The following is a 17,153-nucleotide window of genomic DNA, read 5'->3' on the forward strand; positions in this document are numbered from 1 at the left end:
TCCAGAATTTAGGGAATTTGGGGAAATAAAAACAAATGCATCTGCTAGCTCATCAGCTACTAGGAAGAAGTTTATCAGGACCTAGGGAGTTGTCAGCTTTTAGTTATAATAGTTTTCTCAATACACTTTCTCTGGTGATTGCATTTTGTTTCAGGATTTTCCCTTCCTTTCACTTCATGGGGGGGATTCCGGGTCGGAGAATCGCTGGGGGCTGGCATGAATCCCGCCCCCGACGGTTGTCGAATCCTCCGGCACCGGACATTCGGCGGGGACGGGAATCGCGCCACGCGGTCGGCGGGCCCCCCCCCCGGCGATTGTCCAGCACGCGATGGGCCGAAGGCCCGCTGCTATAATGCCAGTCCCGCCGGCGAGAATCAAACCACCTCTCTTACCGGCGGAACTAGGCGGGCTCCGGGGTCCTGGGGGGGGGGGGGGGAGCGCGGGGCGATCTCGCCCCGGGGGGGTGCTCCCAAGGTGGCCTGGCGCGCGATCGGGGCCCACCGATCTGCGGGCGGGCCTGTGCTGTGGGGGCACTCTTTTCCCTCTGCCTCGACCACAGCCTTCACCATGGCCGACGAATAAGAGACGCCCCCCCCTGCACATGCGCGGGGTTGACGTAAGCAGCCGCTGACGCTCCCGCACATGCGCGGAATTCCGCCGGCCGGCAAAGGCCTTTCGGCCCCGGCTGGCGGGGCGCCAAAGGCCTTTCCCTCCGGCGCGCCAACCAATCCGGCGTGGGCCTAGCCCCTCAAGGTGAAGGCTTGGCCCCTAAAGGTGCGGAGAAATCCGCACCTTTGGGATGGCACAACGACGGAGTGGTTCCCGCCACTCCATCCCGCCGGGACCCCCCCCCCACCCCGCCGGGTAGGGGAGAATCCCAGCCCTTGATTCACAATTATTTCTGGGATGTTGTTTGCATCCTGTACTGTGAAGATAGATGCAAAATATCTATTCAATTAATTCACCATTTTCTTATTTTCCATTATTAATTCCCCTGACTCATTCTCTAGAGGACTAACACTTTACTTTTTAAATATTTGTAAAACTCTTACTATCTGTTTTTTTCTAGCTAGTTTCCCCACATACTTCAATTTCTTCCGCCTTATTATTCTTTTAGTCATTCTTTGCTGTTTTTATAATTGGACCGATCTTCTGACTTATCCCTAATCTTTGCACAATTGTACACTTTGTCTTTCACCGTGCTACAATCTTTAACGTCATTAGTTGGCCACGGCTGGTGAATCCTTCCCCCAGAATTATGAAATAGCTTCTTAAATGACTGCCACTGCATTTTTATTGACCTATCCCTAAACCTAATTTTACATTTCACTTTCACCAGCTCTGTCCTCAATACAAAATTAAATCATGTTATGATCGCTGCTACCTATGGATGCCTTTACTATGATGTTATTGATTAATTCCGTCTTGTTAAACATCACCAGATCTAGAACAGCCCTGGGGGGCGAGTGAATCCCGCCCCGCAACTCCGACTGCTGTATTCTCTGGCGCCGGTTTTCGGGCGGGGGTGGGGTTTACGCTGCGCCAGTCGGGGGCCGTTGGCAGTGGCACCGCCGACAATTCTCCGGGCCCCGATGGGCCGAACGGCCGCCCGTTTTCGGCCAGTCCCGCCAGCGTGAAATGTACATGGTCCATCACGGCGGGACCTGGCTCGCAGGCCGGCTAGGTGACTCCTCAGGGGGGTGCGGGGAGGGGCCCCCCCAAGTGGCCTGGCCCACGTTCGGAGACCACTGATCTGCAGGCGGGCCTGTGCCATGGGGGCACTCTTTCCTTCCGCGCCGGCCTCTGTAGAACCCCGCCATGGCCGGCGCGGAGAGGAAACCCCCTGCGCATGCGCAGGAACACGCCGGCCAGTCTGCGCATGCGTGGAACCATACCGGCGGTTCTGCGCATGCGGCAACATGCGGCAACACGCGCCGCCCTTCGGCGCCAACCCCTCTGGCGCCGGCTTAGCCCCCGGAATTGCTGAGGACACCGCACCTTCCGGTCGGCCCGTCGCCGGAATGGTTCGGGCTGCTCTTGGCGCTGGCGTCGGGCCATCCGGCCAGTTGCGGGAGAATCCCGCCCAGGGTTTTACTACAATTGTTTTATGTACATCTCTTCACCGATATACATAAAACATCTGGGAAAAAACTGACATATTCAAGAAGAAAAGGTTCACTATATTTTATTGTTGCAAAGGACACAGAACTATCTTTGGGAAATAACTACTTAAAGCATACCAGTCTTGGAAGCTGTCTGGTCAGTAGCTTTTACAGACTTCAGTAGCAGCCTTGGGTTGGACGACACTGGTAAGCCAGGCCGACACTGCTTTCTCTGCTGCTGCTGTTTGAGGGCCTGTGGGTTGGAAAAATGTTTTCTGTAGTCAGTTGAGAAGTGTCTATTAATAGGAGAAAGTGCATTAAAAAAACATTTAAACATACCAGATGATATTTCTTTTTCTCAATGAGACTGCAAAATACCTTAATTGTAACAGATTTTCCTCAGAGATTCATAAAACCTCAAGTTGTTTTAAAATCCTTTGATGTAACAGACCAAGAGATGACTCTTAACAGATGTCAAGTCAACTCAACAACCAAGTCCCAAATGTGAATGAGGAGTTCTTACACAGATTGGACCAGATTTTTGCAGTTGGGAAGACTTTGTGGGTCTTCACAAATGGAGGACAGGGCCTGGATTTGGAAGTCCCGTCTCCATTTCTAGCCAAAATCAGTTTACCTGCTAGGATAAAGGGGGCGGGCATCCAGTCAATATTAGTTGAGAGTTAAAACAGAACCCATTGGGCGGGATTCTCTGCCTGGCCCCGCCACATTTCTGCCCCAACCAGCCGTCAGGATTCTCCGTTATGCCGGCTGGTCAATGGGGTTTCCCATTGTGGGGCAGCCACGCGTCGTCGGGAAACCCCCGGGCGCCAGCAAAACGGAGAATCGCGCCGGTGGAGAATCCCGCCCAGGATGTCTGTTGCATGGGTCTTAACCCACAGTGTGGGAGACATGAACTGATGGAATAGATGTAAACACTCCAGGCAGATATCTCTGTGATGGTCATGATACAAAATTGTTTTAAATGACCCTCTCTTTAAACTTAAAGAAAAACAGGCTGCAGCTGTTACTGAGAGTTTTGAAAACTGTTTTGATTGACAGGCATAGGTTAGGAACAAGGTAGCATGTGGTCATGCAGTTTCAATACAGCTTTTGTTGACATTTCCTCAAGAGCCATCATTATGACTTTATAAATGATGTCAGCAGGAGGTTCAGAGTTCACTGTTTGATTGACAGCTTAAATAGGCTATCAAAGGAGTTGCTGTCTTTGTGTGGGGGACTGAATAGAAATTTGTTTTTTAAGAGACTAACTGCTAAAAGATTTTATGAATGGGAGCTGTTGTTTTAATTTAAAGTGCCCAATTTTATTTTTCCCCAATTAAGGGGCAATTTACCGTGGCCAATCCACCTACCCTGCACATTTTTGGGGTTCTCTGTGTGAGACCCACGCAGACACGGGGAGAATGTGCAAACTCCACACGGACAGTGACCCGGGGCCGGGATTGAACCCGGGTCCTCGACGGCGTGAGGCAGCAGTGGTAACGACTGCACCGCCCGGAATGGAAGACTTTTTCACCATCAAGTGTGCAGGAACAAGCAATGTATTAGATTGTTAGGAGTTTTGTTCATGTCCACATGGCTCCTGAAGTTTGCTCATGTTTGGCACTGGATGAGTGGCTGTGCAGTTGTCATGGAGGATATAATAAGGATGGGAGTGGATGGAGGCAGGAGTTGGCATGGAGGATTAGTAGGGGATAAAAGGGTGTGAGGGATGAGTCTAACAACTTCTAAAACAATAGTGGGAAGTCCCAGAGAACCAAGGCGGCTCTTCTAACCAGCCCACCTTGGCACTCACACATCCCAGTGGTTGTCGACGTTCGCTTTTGGGGCCCGTTAGAGTAAAAATTGCACATATAGCAGTACTTTCTACTGAAGCAGGCCCAGTGATTAGCTGCTCCAATAGCCAAAATACCTTAGCACAAGGTCAATGTGCACACATGCTCTGTTTCAGTTATAGTAAAGGGATACATCTTCACAAGGAAGTGTTTTTAGAAAAGGCTCGTCAAATGCTGAAAGCATTGATGCAAATGGCATCGAAGAATATTATTAAATTATGATCCCGGACACAACATGAACATGATAGATGACTTTGTTCTCTGTAAAATAGAAAAAAACTTGTCCACTTTCCAATTCTAATTTCTTGTTTTGAGCTTTTTTACTTTCATTCAACATACAAGTTTCAGCAATCACTGTCACTTATCTGAACACATTCATTTGAAATCTGTCATGCCGACCGTTTATCATTTCATTTTAAGTGGGATGACGGCATCATTAGAATAATTTTTAATTGTTGGTTGCAATAGTCAGGACAGAATCGAGAAATTATAGCTCGTAATACATATTAGCTTAAAGGATTTCCAAAATGGCTATTACAACCATCTTTGCAGTGTCGGAAGGCCCGGGTGTCCAGGGGGCGAGAGAGGCTGACATTTTGGCCTTTGCCTCCTTGGTAGCCCGGAGACAGATCCTATTATCCTGGAGGGATTTGAGCCCCCAAAATCGGGGGTACGGGTTAGCAACATGGCTGGGTTTCTCAGGCTTGGGAAAATTATGTTCGCCCTGAGAGGATCAATGTTAGGTTTTGTCCGGAGGTGGCAGCCGTTTGACGACTTCTTTGGGGAAAACTAAACTGTTAGCAGATACAATAGGAGGAGGGGAGGGTTTTAGGGAACGTGGGGGGTAGGGGGAGTTAGTTTAGTTTAGTTCAGGCGGGATCAGCGAGAGGAGATGGAGGGACTGGGGAATTGTGTGTATAAGCCATGTTGGCTGGGTATGGTTGTTGGTTGGCGGGGTGTTATGTACTGAATTATGTTTACATTTGTATTTGTATTTTTTGTTATCATAAAATCATAAATGCCTTAATAAAATGTTTTTTTTTTAAAAATGGCTATTACGACCAAAGAGGTAAGTAAGAGACCGCATATAAAAACGTTGCCAGTATCAAAATACTCACTGGGCAGGATAGTCTGCACCTCCTGCGACGTGTTTTGCAGCGGTAGAGCCGGCCCGCCATTGGCTGGCAGCTGGAATAGGGTTCCCCATTGTTCACACCCTCCGCTGCCCGGGAAACGGTGGCGCTCTCTGGGGGGGGGGGGGGGGGGGAGGGGGTTGCCGTTGGCGGGACCACAAGATCCCATTGTCGGGAATGGCCGGAAAATCCCGCCAACTAGTTTTAAAGAGTCGCTTCAGAACTAAACAAAAATCTAAATTATTCTGAATATACACCATCAAGAGTCAAATAAACAGTACAATACTCAGCCCAGCAGATCTTCGTGCTCAGGACTTGAGCAGGGGCAAGAGGGGTGCCTCCATTACTGGCCTCTTTTTGACATCGGGTGACCACCACCCTCCAAATATCTATGGCCCCCCCCCCCCCCCCCCCCCCCCCCGGGTGCTCCCTCCCCACTAGCCCTTCAATTCACAACCCCCAGTGAGCCTCCCCTCCCATCTTTGCTGCAAGTCGCCAGACTTCCCAGTGAACAGGCAACCAGGCACTTTGATTCTGGGAACCGCTCCAGTGTCGCTGCTGGTACTAGAGCTTAGATTGACCAGCAGCTCCCTGAGGCAGGACTCCTCCTCAAGTGAGGGGCGAACAAGCTAATCCATGGTTACATAGTCATGGGTATCCAGGATACAAAACCTTCCGATTTTCTGCAGACTAAAAATGACCTTACTTTGGATCAAGTAGTCCAGTTTGCGAGGCAGGCCGACCATGCAAGCTTACAGAATTTAATTGGGCTATAAAGTGGCATGAGGCATGACTCAGTTGAATGGGTAGGCCCACAGGCAGCAGTCCACTCACAAAGAAGCCCGCCAAAGCAGGCAAAAGAGCAGGAAACTCCAGACTGGCAGCCATCTTAAAAAAACCTAGATGCCAGGGCTGCCCAGCACCAAGCACAGAATGCCTCCAGTGCAGGAAAACTGGACATTTCAAGTGTTTCTGTAAATCCAACAACTTTAATTGAGGTAGAAGACAAGAATGCATTTATGAAACACACCCCGTCCAAAAAAATTGGAAAATCAAGATAATGACAAAATTACAGAAGTCCTATAGGAAGTTGATTGTCTTAGGCCAGGCAACTGGTCAGTTACAGTGAAAATTAAAGGCTTTGATACCACTTTTAAAATTCTGGAGCTGCTGTCAACATACTAGCTGATGTTCGCAACTGGCTTCAGCCAATACATCTTCGTCCATCAGACATCAAATTATAAGGTCCAGAAGACACAGACCTTCCAATTATTGCTCCACTTTGCTGGAAGAGGTAACAGGTTGTTGATTCTCTGTATGTTTTCCACAATCAATGTGCATCCTTATTGAGTGACGATGTTTGGGTACTTCTAAAAATCCTGGAAAAACCTGCTGTGTCCACTAGATTAACAACTCACTAGCCGGGATTCTCCTAAACGGCAGCTAAGTGTTGATGCCGGTGTAAACACCGGAGCGTTTCTCGCCGGTGTCAACGGGCGCCTTGGCCCAACGATTCACTTACCTGAAGGGGCCAGCAGGGCTCCGGAGTGCTCTGTGCAGTTCCGGCTGCCGATATGGGGCCTGCACTTCCGGCTTGTGGGTCCGCGCATGCGCACGACGGCCGCCTGCGGCGGTGGCCCCGCGCAACATGGCGGACCCACACAACGGGCCGGTCTGCACAAAATAGGCCCCCCAGATCGCACGCTCCCGCCAATCAGTGGCCCCCGATCGGAACCCTGGCCGTCCTGGAGGACCCCCCCCGATGACAGATGCCCCCGCCCCCCGCCAGGGCAGCCGTGGCATCCGCCACTCTGAGTGCCCGCTGAGTGGAACCATGTTAGAACCACGCCGGCGGGAACTCGGCCAGCTGCCGGCGGAGAATCGCCGCAGGAGCCTCTTTCAATGGCCCCCAACTGAAATCGCATCGACCCCCCTCGCGCAACTGGCGGCGATTCGCGTCGGACCCGATCGCAGGTCTGACGCCACATTCTCCCCCCCCCCCGAGCATGATTTCGGCGCGAAAGCTCGGAGAATCCCAGCCACTGTCTTTCATGGAACAATCTACTACACTTTATTTAGAACCAGTGGAAATATAGACTTCAACAGCTGAGGAGGTTTATACAATCAGCAGCAAATTCCTTTCTTTCACGGAGACCCAATCCACTAAACACCAGACAGAGAATGTGAAGTTATGGATCTCTCAATTCTTCCTGAAGTAAGGCCAGAAATTGCAGATATCGAAGGCACTGTGGCAAACGGTGACCATCCGCATGAAGACCTGCTGCACCCGAATGGGAACTTGCCACAAGCAAGTGATGTGAAAGAAGCTGTTGTAGCACTGAATGATCTGTTGGAGGATGAGGCCCTGGAGTTTCATTTGTCTTTTCAGTTGATGAAGTAAGTCTCTGTTGTCTTTTTAGAGGAGTCAGCTGTGTTTCTAGTACCTGAGCGGCATTCAGATCTTTGTTTCACTGAACCTACCAAAGTACTGCCTAGTTTATTCACTTGTTGTCCATGATTAGTCTTACATAGTGAATGCCTTGCCTGATTTCATGTCAGCGTCTGTAGAGGATCACGCTGCCAGAGCTGGTACCTTCCAGGGGTGAAAGTCAACTGACATCCATCCTCCAATCCCAGCTGAAAGACTTGTCCCCTCCAGAGCTGGATGTCAGCACAGAAGCTGCAGCAGAATCTTTAACACTTCTGAAGCTGCACAATTCTGTACAGCAGTCTTGTCCCTGAGTTAATCGCCGACAGGAAATTTGTCTGAGTACAGAAGTTGGTGCAGTCTTGTCTCCATAGTCTCAGAAATGTTTCCCATTGCCCAGAGTGGAGCAGCATCACACAGAGAAGTGTGGGCTCTTACTGCTGCCTGTAGGAAGTAGGCAGCCCTCCCGAAATTTCATTGGGAAATCATTTCTTCATCTTTTCCTGAAAGGCTTACAGTCGGTCATGTGTTGAACTTCAGAAAGAGAGAGCAAGAGGTTGGAGCACCATGCCTCGGAACTACCTGCCTACCCTGCAACCTGTTTGGTGATAGTAGTAATAAACAAGTGTTATACAGATATCAGAGTATGACTACAGTCTGCCTACTAACTAAGTACCACGTCTAGAATCCAAGATAGAAGGACCATCTGAGAACAAGGTGGATATGAATTCGGAACGTGCTTGCAGTAGAGCTTGGTATGCAGAATTTTGAAGAAGGTATTTCATACAAAACATCTCTATTACACATTGTTTTGTTAAGTATGGTCTTCAGTTGTAATATGAAGGGAACCTGAGTGTTAAATTATTAAATATATTTGGGATAACCCAAGGAAGCTTCCACAAACAAACAGCAAAGAAAACAGAGTCCAGATAATAAGAGTGACTCATATGCCAAAATATTGAAGAAAATGAAGGAGCAAAAACACTTGGCCTCCATGATGTGAGTCAGGCTTACTGACTGGAAGAGTAGTTTTATCTGAGCAACAGCATTACTAATTTAAATCCTTGTGAAAATGTGTAGCTGTATCCTCTGTTTCTATTGTTCTATTTTCTCGGCCCCTCAGACGGGACTAATTTTGATTGGAAATTACAGGGACCTGAGCACATTGCTGCAGAGCTCCACTACCTGTTGCATTACTCTATCATACCTCTTATAAGCTTGATGAACATTGCTCTGGGCAAAATTGCTATCTTTGGATTCTTCTCTTAATCCAAATAATCAGATTAAATTTGCAGCACCAGCTGCGGGTTCAAGAGGGCCAGGGCATTACTTTTGCCTTTACATCGATTGAGTAGTATCAACTAAAAAGGAAGTCAGGAGCAAGTGAGAAACTTGAGATGTTGTTCAACTATCTAGGTCTCATAAAACTCAAATTCAGACTTCCGGGTCGCGGCGATGCGGAGCTAAGCCGCGCGAGTCGGCAGCTCCCGCAGAAACGGACTTTTGGGCCCGCTAACGGGGCCCCAACGGACCTTTAAAAAAAAAATCAACCCGTGGGGAAGAACGGAGGAAGTCCCCTACAGACCTGCATGGACCGGACCCACAGTGAAACGGCGAGGAAAGCGGCCCTGGAGCAGCGGGAGAAGAAAGAAGAAAAAAAACAAAATGGCGGCGCCCATGGACAGAGAGGAGATGAAAGAGTTCATCAAGTGCTGCTTCGAGGAGCTGCGTAAGGAGATGGTGGCACCTATACTGGCAATGGTGGAAAAACTTGGAGCAACCCAGAAAGCCCAAGAGGTGAAGATTCAGGAAAAAGTGAGTGAGAACGACGACAAGCTCGTGGGCCTGGCGGAGAGAGTGGAGCGGCACGAGGCGCTGCACAGGACGTGGGCGGGAAGACTCGAAGACCTGGAGAACAGATCAAGGAGAAACAACTTGAGGATCCTGGGTCTCCCAGAAGGAGTGGAGGGGGCCGATGCCGCGGCATATGCGGGCACAATGATCGGGACGCTGATGGGTGCGGAGGCCCCCCCGGGATTGCTGGAGCTGGATGGGGCGCACCGAGTGCTAGCGAGGAAGCCCAAGACAAAAGAGCCGCCAAGGGCTATGGTGGTGAGATTTCACCGGTTTACGGACAGAGAGAGGGTCCTGAAATGGGCCAAGAAGGAACGGAGCAGCAAGTGGGACAATGTGGAGATCAGAATATACCCGGACTGGAGCGCGGAGGTCGCTAAGCGGAGAGCGGGTTTCAACCGGGCCAAAGCGGTGCTGCATCGGAAAGGAGTGAAATTTGGAATGCTGCAGCCAGCGCGACTGTGGGTTACACATAATGGCCAACACCACTTCTTCGAAACGCCCGAAGAGGCGTGGACCTTTATACTAGCTGAAAAATTGGACTCTAATTGAGGGTTTGTGTGGGAGGGGGGTGTTTTAGGGTTGAAGTATGACGGTTGTTGTACATAGAGGGTCAACCACGCGCAGGAAAGGATATATGGGCTGGGGGAGAGGGACAAGGCCTTGACAGGAGCTGCGCCATGGGAGGCGGGGCAGGCTTTGGGAAGCGCGGGGTTGTCTTTCCCGAGCGCGGCAAAAAAAGGTGGGAAGGGGAACAAAGGAATGTACATTGATTGGGAGATTCCCACACGGGGGAGTTAAAGGGATGGCGGGGGAAGCCGGGGTCAGCAGGTGTCAGCTGACTTACGGGAGGGATATGGGGGGAGCAAAAAAGCTAGACGGGGATCTAGCGGGGGGGGGGGGGGGTTTGCTGCTGCACTGGCCGAAAAAGAACATGACACAGAAGAGGTGGCTGGGGCGGGGGTCCCCCACTGGAGAGTGAGGGAGGCGCGGACAAGGGACTGGCCCAGAAAAGGAGATGGCTAGTCGGGGGGTGGGTGAGAGTCCCTCCAATCCGGCTGATAACGTGGAACGTGAGGGGCCTGAATGGGCCGGTGAAGCGGGCTCGAGTGTTCGCGCACTTGAAGGGACTGAAGGCAGATGTGGCAATGCTACAAGAGACACACCTGAAGGTGGCGGATCAGGTCAGGTTAAGAAAGGGATGGGTAGGACAGGTATTTCACTCGGGATTGGGTGCAAAAAATAGAGGGGTGGCAATTCTGGTGAGAAAGCATGTGTCATTTGAGGCCAAGACTATCGTAGCGGATAATGGAGGGAGATATGTGATGGTGAGTAGTAGGTTGCAAGGGACGTGGGTGGTGTTGGTAAATGTATACGCCCCAAACTGGGATGATGCTGGATTTATGAAGCGCATGTTGGGGCGCATTCCGGACCTGGAGGTAGGAGGACTAATAATGGGTGGGGATTTCAATACGGTGCTGGACCCAGCACTGGACCGCTCCAGATCAAGGACGGGAGGGAGGCCGGCGGCGGCCCAGGTACTTAGGGGGTTTATGGATCAGATGGGGGGAGTGGACCCATGGAGGTTTGCAAGACTGCAGGCCAGGGAATTTTCTTTTTTCTCCCACGTGCATAAGGCTTACTCCCGGATAGATTTCTTTGTTCTGGGCAGGGCGCTCATCCCGAGAGTGGGGGGGACGGAGTATTCGGCCATAGCCGTTTCGGACCATGCCCCGCACTGGGTGGAACTGGAGCTGGGAGAGGAGAGGGACCAACGCCCGCTGTGGCGGCTGGATGTGGGACTGCTGGCCGATGAGGTGGTGTGTGGGAAGATGAGGGGGTGTATTGAAAGGTACTTGGAGGCCAACGACAACGGGGAGGTGTGAGTGGGGGTGGTATGGGAGGCGTTGAAGGCGGTGATCAGGGGAGAGCTGATCTCCATCAGGGCTCATCGGGAGAAGATAGAGGGAATGGAAAGGGAGAGGCTAGTGGGGGAGATCTTGCGGGTGGACAGGAGATACGCAGAGGCCCCGGAGGAAAGATTACTTGGGGAAAGGCGACGGCTCCAGACGGAGTTTGACCTGCTGACCACGGGCAAGGCGGAGGCACAGTGGAGGAAGGCGCAAGGGGCGACTTACGAGTACGAGGGAAAGGCTAGTCGGATGCTGGCGCACCAGCTCCATATGAGGGCGGCAGCGAGGGAAATAGGGGGAATCAAAGATGGAAGGGGAGCCACGGTTCGAAGGGCAATGGAAATAAATAAGGTATTTAAGGACTTCTATGAAGAGCTGTACAGATCCCAGCCCCCAGGGGGGGAAGGGGGAATGAGGCGATTCCTGGACCAGCTGGGGTTCCCGAGGGTGGAGGAGCAGGAGGCGGTTGGTTTGGGGGCACCAATTGGGTTGGAGGAGTTGAGTAAGGGTTTGGGGAACATGCAGGCGGGGAAGGCCCCGGGGCCGGATGGGTTCCCGGTGGAATTCTATAGAAAATATGTGGACCTGTTGGCCCCGCTACTAGTGAGGACCTTCAACGAGGCAAGAGAGGAGGGAACCCTGCCCCAGACAATGTCGGAGGCGACAATCTCCCTGATTCTAAAGCGAGACAAGGATCCACAGCAATGTGGATTGTACAGGCCGATTTCGCTCCTCAATGTGGATGCTAAGCTATTGGCGAAGGTACTGGCCACTAGGATTGAGGACTGTGTCCCGGGGGTGATTCACGAAGACCAAACGGGATTCGTAAAGGGCAGGCAGTTAAATACCAATGTGCGGCGGCTCTTAAACGTGATAACGATGACATCGGAGGAGGGAGAGGCGGAGATAGTGGCAGCTATGGACGCGGAAAAAGCCTTTGATCGAGTAGAGTGGGAGTACCTCTGGGAGGTATTGCGCAGGTTTGGGTTCGGGGAAGGGTTTATTAGATGGGTTAAGCTCCTTTACAGCGCCCCGGTGGCGAGCATAGTGACAAACCGGCGGAGGTCGGAGTACTTTCGGCTGTACCGAGGGACGAGACAGGGGTGCCCCCTGTCCCCCCTCTTGTTTGCATTGGCGATCGAACCCTTGGCCATATCACTTAGGGAGTCTCAGAAATGGAGGGGGATAGTCCGCGGGGGAGAGGAGCATCGGGTATCGCCATATGCGGATGACCTGCTGCTATACGTGGCGGACCCAATGGAGGGGATGCTGGAGGTCATGCAGACTCTGAAGGAGTTTGGAGAGTTCTCGGGCTACAAGCTTAATGTAGAGAAGAGTGAGCTTTTTGTATTACAGGCAGGGGACCAAGAAAGAGGGATAGGGGACCTACCGCTGAGGAGGGCGGAGATGAGTTTTCGGTATCTGGGGATCCAGATAGCCAGAAGTTGGGGGGCCCTACATAAATTGAATTTGACGAGGGTGTTGGACCAAATGGAGGAGGATTTTAAAAGATGGGACATGCTCCCGCTCTCGTTGGCGGGTAGGGTGCAGTCGGTCAAAATGGTGGTCCTTCTGAGGTTTTTGTTCGTGTTTCAGTGCCTCCCCATCGTGATCACCAAGGGCTTTTTCAAGAGAGTAGGTAGGAGTATCATGGGGTATGTGTGGGCAAATAAGACCCCGAGGGTTAGGAGAGGGTTCTTGGAACGCAACAGGGACAGAGGAGGGTTGGCTTTGCCAAACCTAGAGAGTTACTACTGGGCAGCAAATGTGGCGATGGTCCGTAAGTGGGTTATGGAAGGAGAGGGGGCGGCATGGAAGAGGATGGAGATGGCGTCCTGTAAAGGAATGAACCTGGGGGCGTTGGTAACGGCACCGCTGCCGCTCTCGCCGACAAAATACACCACAAGCCCGGTGGTGGCAGCAACACTAAAGATCTGGGGCCAGTGGAGAAGACACAGGGATGCAATGGGAGCATCGGTGTGGTCCCCGATCAGGGGTAACCACCGGTTTGTCCCGGGGAAGATGGATGGAGGGCTCCAAGGCTGGCATCGGGCGGTGATAAGAAGAATGGGGGACCTGTTCATTGACGGGACATTTGCGAGCCTGGGGGCACTGGAGGAGAAATTTGAGTTACCCCCGGGAAATGCATTTAGATATATGCAGGTGAGGGCTTTTGTGAGGCGACAGGTGAGGGAATTTCCGTTGCTCCCGGCACAAGAAGTTCAAGATAGGGTGATCTCGGGGGTATGGGTCGGGGAGGGCAAGGTGTTGGAAATATACCAAGAGATGAAAGAAGAGGGGGAAGCGCTAGTAGAAGAACTGAAAGGTAAATGGGAGGAGGAGCTGGGGGAGGAGATTGAGGAAGGGCTATGGGCCGACGCCCTGGGTAGGGTTAATACCTCCTCCTCGTGTGCCAGGTTCAGTCTGATACAATTTAAGGTGGTTCACAGAGCGCATCTGACGAGGGCGAGGCTGAGTAGCTTCTTTGGGGTAGAGGATAGATGTGAAAGATGTTCAGGGAGCCCGGCGAACCATGTCCATATGTTTTGGTCATGCCCGGCATTGGAGGGGTTCTGGAGAGGAGTGGCGGGAGTAATATTCCAGGTGGTGAAAGTCCGGGTCAAGCCAAACTGGGGGCTAGCAATATTTGGAGTGGTGGATGAGCCGGGAGTGCAGGAGGCAAAAGAGGCCGGAATTCTGGCCTTTAGTAGCCTAGTCCCTAGTAGCCCGGCGAAGGGTCTTGCTATTGTGGAAGGAGGCGAAGCCCCCTAGCCTGGAGGCCTGGATTAACGACATGGCGGGGTTCATAAAATTGGAGAGAATTACGTTTGCTTTGAGAGGGTCTGCACAGGGGTTCTACAGGCAGTGGCAACCGTTCCTAGAATATCTCGCGGAGCGTTAGAAGAAGGTCGTTCAGCAGCAGCAGAAACCCTGGGGGGGGGGGGGGGGGAACGAGAGACTGTTTGAGGGGATGGACGAGCGGGAGATAGCATGGAGGGTGGGGGAAACGGTACGCGTGGCCAAGAGCCAGTGTATAAAGCTATGTAAATATACCATCTTGCCATGTATATATCTTGCTCAGGGAGAATTTGTGTTATTTTGTTACGGGGGGGGGGATTGTTTATAAGGGGAAAAAAATTGTGTTGTTAAAAAACCTTAATAAAAAATATTTTTTTTAAAAACTCAAATTCCGTAAGATTTTAGAACTGTCTTCAGCCAATGATATGGATGACCTCACCATCCTCCACCAAATGCCCTCCATCGTTTTTGAATTAGGTGGGATCTTAACTCGTTTTGTTCCATTCTTATCAAATTATTGCCAGAGGATCACTTACAATGGCTTCGCTTCCCATTCCTGCACCATTGCCTGTGGCAAAACCCAAGTATCTGTCCTTGACCATCCCCCCTCTGCTATTTTCTCATGCTGCTCCTCGGTGGCGTCATCTGAAAATACTGTGCAAGTTTCCACATATAAACTGAAAACATCCAGCTCTATCACCACTCTTGTGAATCTTCCACAGTCTCTAAATTGTCAGACTGCTGGTCTGACATTCAGAGATCTCCTCTCAATCAATATTGGGAAGACTAAAGCCAATGTACAGGATTCCCCGTCCCAGGTCACCCAGAATGCGTTCCCCGATGGGACAGAGAATCGGGCGTAAATCGAGATCGGAGCCGGGCGGGGTTGAGGTAAATGATCGCAAATGGATCTTAATGACCTATTTGCATTTATTTAGCGGGCCCGGCACCCTATGCTCTGGCCTCCCGTAATTCCCTTGTCCCTGCGGCCGGGAATCACGTGGGCACGGATCACTTGTGGTCAGCGAGGCCCTGACATGGTGGACCTCGCGCATTCAGACCCACTTCTAAACAACCCGAATACCGGCAAGCCGGCCTCAACATGGCCAGAATTAAACTGCACCTCTCGGTATCTCAGGGGAAAAGCAACGACAAAGTAGGAGATGCAACAGGGGCCTGAGCCTACAAGGCATCCCAGAAGAGAAAAAGAAGGATGAAAAAGCAAGAACCATCAGAGCTAATTACATAGATAACAGGGAAACATCATCCAACTCAAACCCCACACTTCACGGGCAATTGCCCACGAGCGTGAGAGCTGACCAACCAGTCTCCAAGCGGTAATCTCATTTATCCCAGAGAAAAATGAATAAAATAACTGGGAAAAATAAAAATTAAATGAATAAAAACCCCCAGAACTTGTAAAACAAAAAGCTGCGACCATTTAAAATAAAAGCGGCCACACTGCGCATGTGTGCCCGATCATCGGCACTCATGCGCGTAGTTTTGCGCATGCGCACCGATGATCTGGCACGCATGCGCAGTGCAGCCGCATTTTTTTTTACATGTTCACGGCCATTTTGAAGGCCGCTTGCAGCCGGCGTTATTAACAGACGGCTGCTGCGGCAGATTTGCGCGATTGGGAGGGCCGCGATGGATGGTTCCGCGACCCTCCCGATACCCACCGGCGACCCACCTGTGGGTCGCGTCCCCGAGTTTGACAATGCCTGTGCTAGATCTTCCAGCCCCATAATCATTGATTATGCACCTGGGTGTTTTATGCCGTATTCAGTGGCGAGGCCACTGGATGGTGTGCAGTCCGCTGTTGTGTCCGGGTGCCATACTGAAAGGCGTCCAACCTCACTGACCCAATATTGAAGAAAGAAGGTGAAGCTGGATCTCCAGGAACATCCTGAGGCTGGAAGATTGACCTCCTCCAGGACACCAAATCTGGAAGGTCCACGATGTTCCCCTACCCATTGCTATGATGTTCCAGCATCGCCAGCGACCTCCATCCCAAACTCAAGAGGCATCCACAGCATTTGTTTAGGTGAGTCCCGACATCTGCATGCCTTGTTGTTCCAAACGTGTTTCATGCCAGAATTATGGAGAAACTGGCATGGGATTACAATTACAGGATGCAAATGAGGTTTACGCTCGCCTCTGGTGGCTTTCCCGACCCATTATGGCAAGCACCAGTGGAAGAGCCCGTTGTAACTCACACCGTTACAAAATCGATTTCTGGGCCTCCCATCATAAACTCCTCCCACAACTGTGGGAACTTGGGAGAATTCGCCCATAGAGTTTTGAAAAATTCTAGCTAACTATATAAATAATATAAAATTATTCTAAGGGTTAATATGACTAAACTTCTTTACATATTAGATTCTTACAAAACAGTGGAGATAAAACCTTGCTCGCAACAGAGTCTGCTGAATTAAAGGTGGATAATTTTACTTATTCATCTGTAGTTAACAGCATCCAATTGTAATACAGTCAGCTAAGAGTTTAAATTGACAAACATCCTGCTAAATCGCAGGAATTAATTAACTGGGCTTTCTTCCGGCTCTGGAAAAATATCTCAAGTCTGGGGTGTCTATGGAATCACTGCAAAGACATGGAGAGCAATTTGCAATAATAAAGCTACTGACCTGTTTGAGTGCCTTCTTGCTGTGCTTCTGGGATGGAGACATAATCTTATTTTGTGGGATGGAAGGGGAAGGGCAGCTTGCCTGAGGTGAGGCTGGTTGAGGTGATAATCTGGACGAAACTTGGAAAAAGGAATGGAAAATTAATCTATTCATAAAATGAAATCCATTCTGTAAACAGATCAACATCAAATTTTCAACTTGACAATCGTTCTTGAGTTACTGATTGATAGCATTTTAGTATTATTTTCCAGTCATAAATTAAATTATCTTGAAATCATCACATCACAACTGTTAACCACTGAGGGTAAACATCATGTATGTATTGTAGAGCAAGCACAACACCATGATCAGCAGAAAATAATGAACAACAAAAGAAACACAACTGCTACCAGTATATCGTCAATAGATTCCAACACAATTCTT

At 50.5% G+C, this 17,153-nt stretch overlaps 1 protein-coding gene across 10 annotated transcripts in view; it reads right to left on the reverse strand.

Annotated features, from left to right (window-relative positions):
• The window catches only part of asxl2 (ASXL transcriptional regulator 2), a 430,279-nt gene that overhangs the window by 75,430 nt on the left and 337,696 nt on the right, over window positions 1-17,153 (reverse strand). For all 10 annotated transcript variants that reach the window (XM_072498977.1, XM_072498968.1, XM_072498970.1 and 7 more), the window contains 2 exons: window positions 16,731-16,849; window positions 2,241-2,355 (listed from right to left, as the gene is read on the reverse strand). In XM_072498977.1, coding sequence (XP_072355078.1) covers window positions 2,241-2,355; window positions 16,731-16,772 — 157 coding nt within the window. In that variant the 5' untranslated portion in view covers window positions 16,773-16,849. The remainder of the gene's footprint in view (window positions 1-2,240; window positions 2,356-16,730; window positions 16,850-17,153) is intronic.

The sequence above is a fragment of the Scyliorhinus torazame genome, chromosome 4 (assembly GCF_047496885.1).
Source record: "Scyliorhinus torazame isolate Kashiwa2021f chromosome 4, sScyTor2.1, whole genome shotgun sequence".
NCBI lineage: Eukaryota > Metazoa > Chordata > Chondrichthyes > Carcharhiniformes > Scyliorhinidae > Scyliorhinus > Scyliorhinus torazame.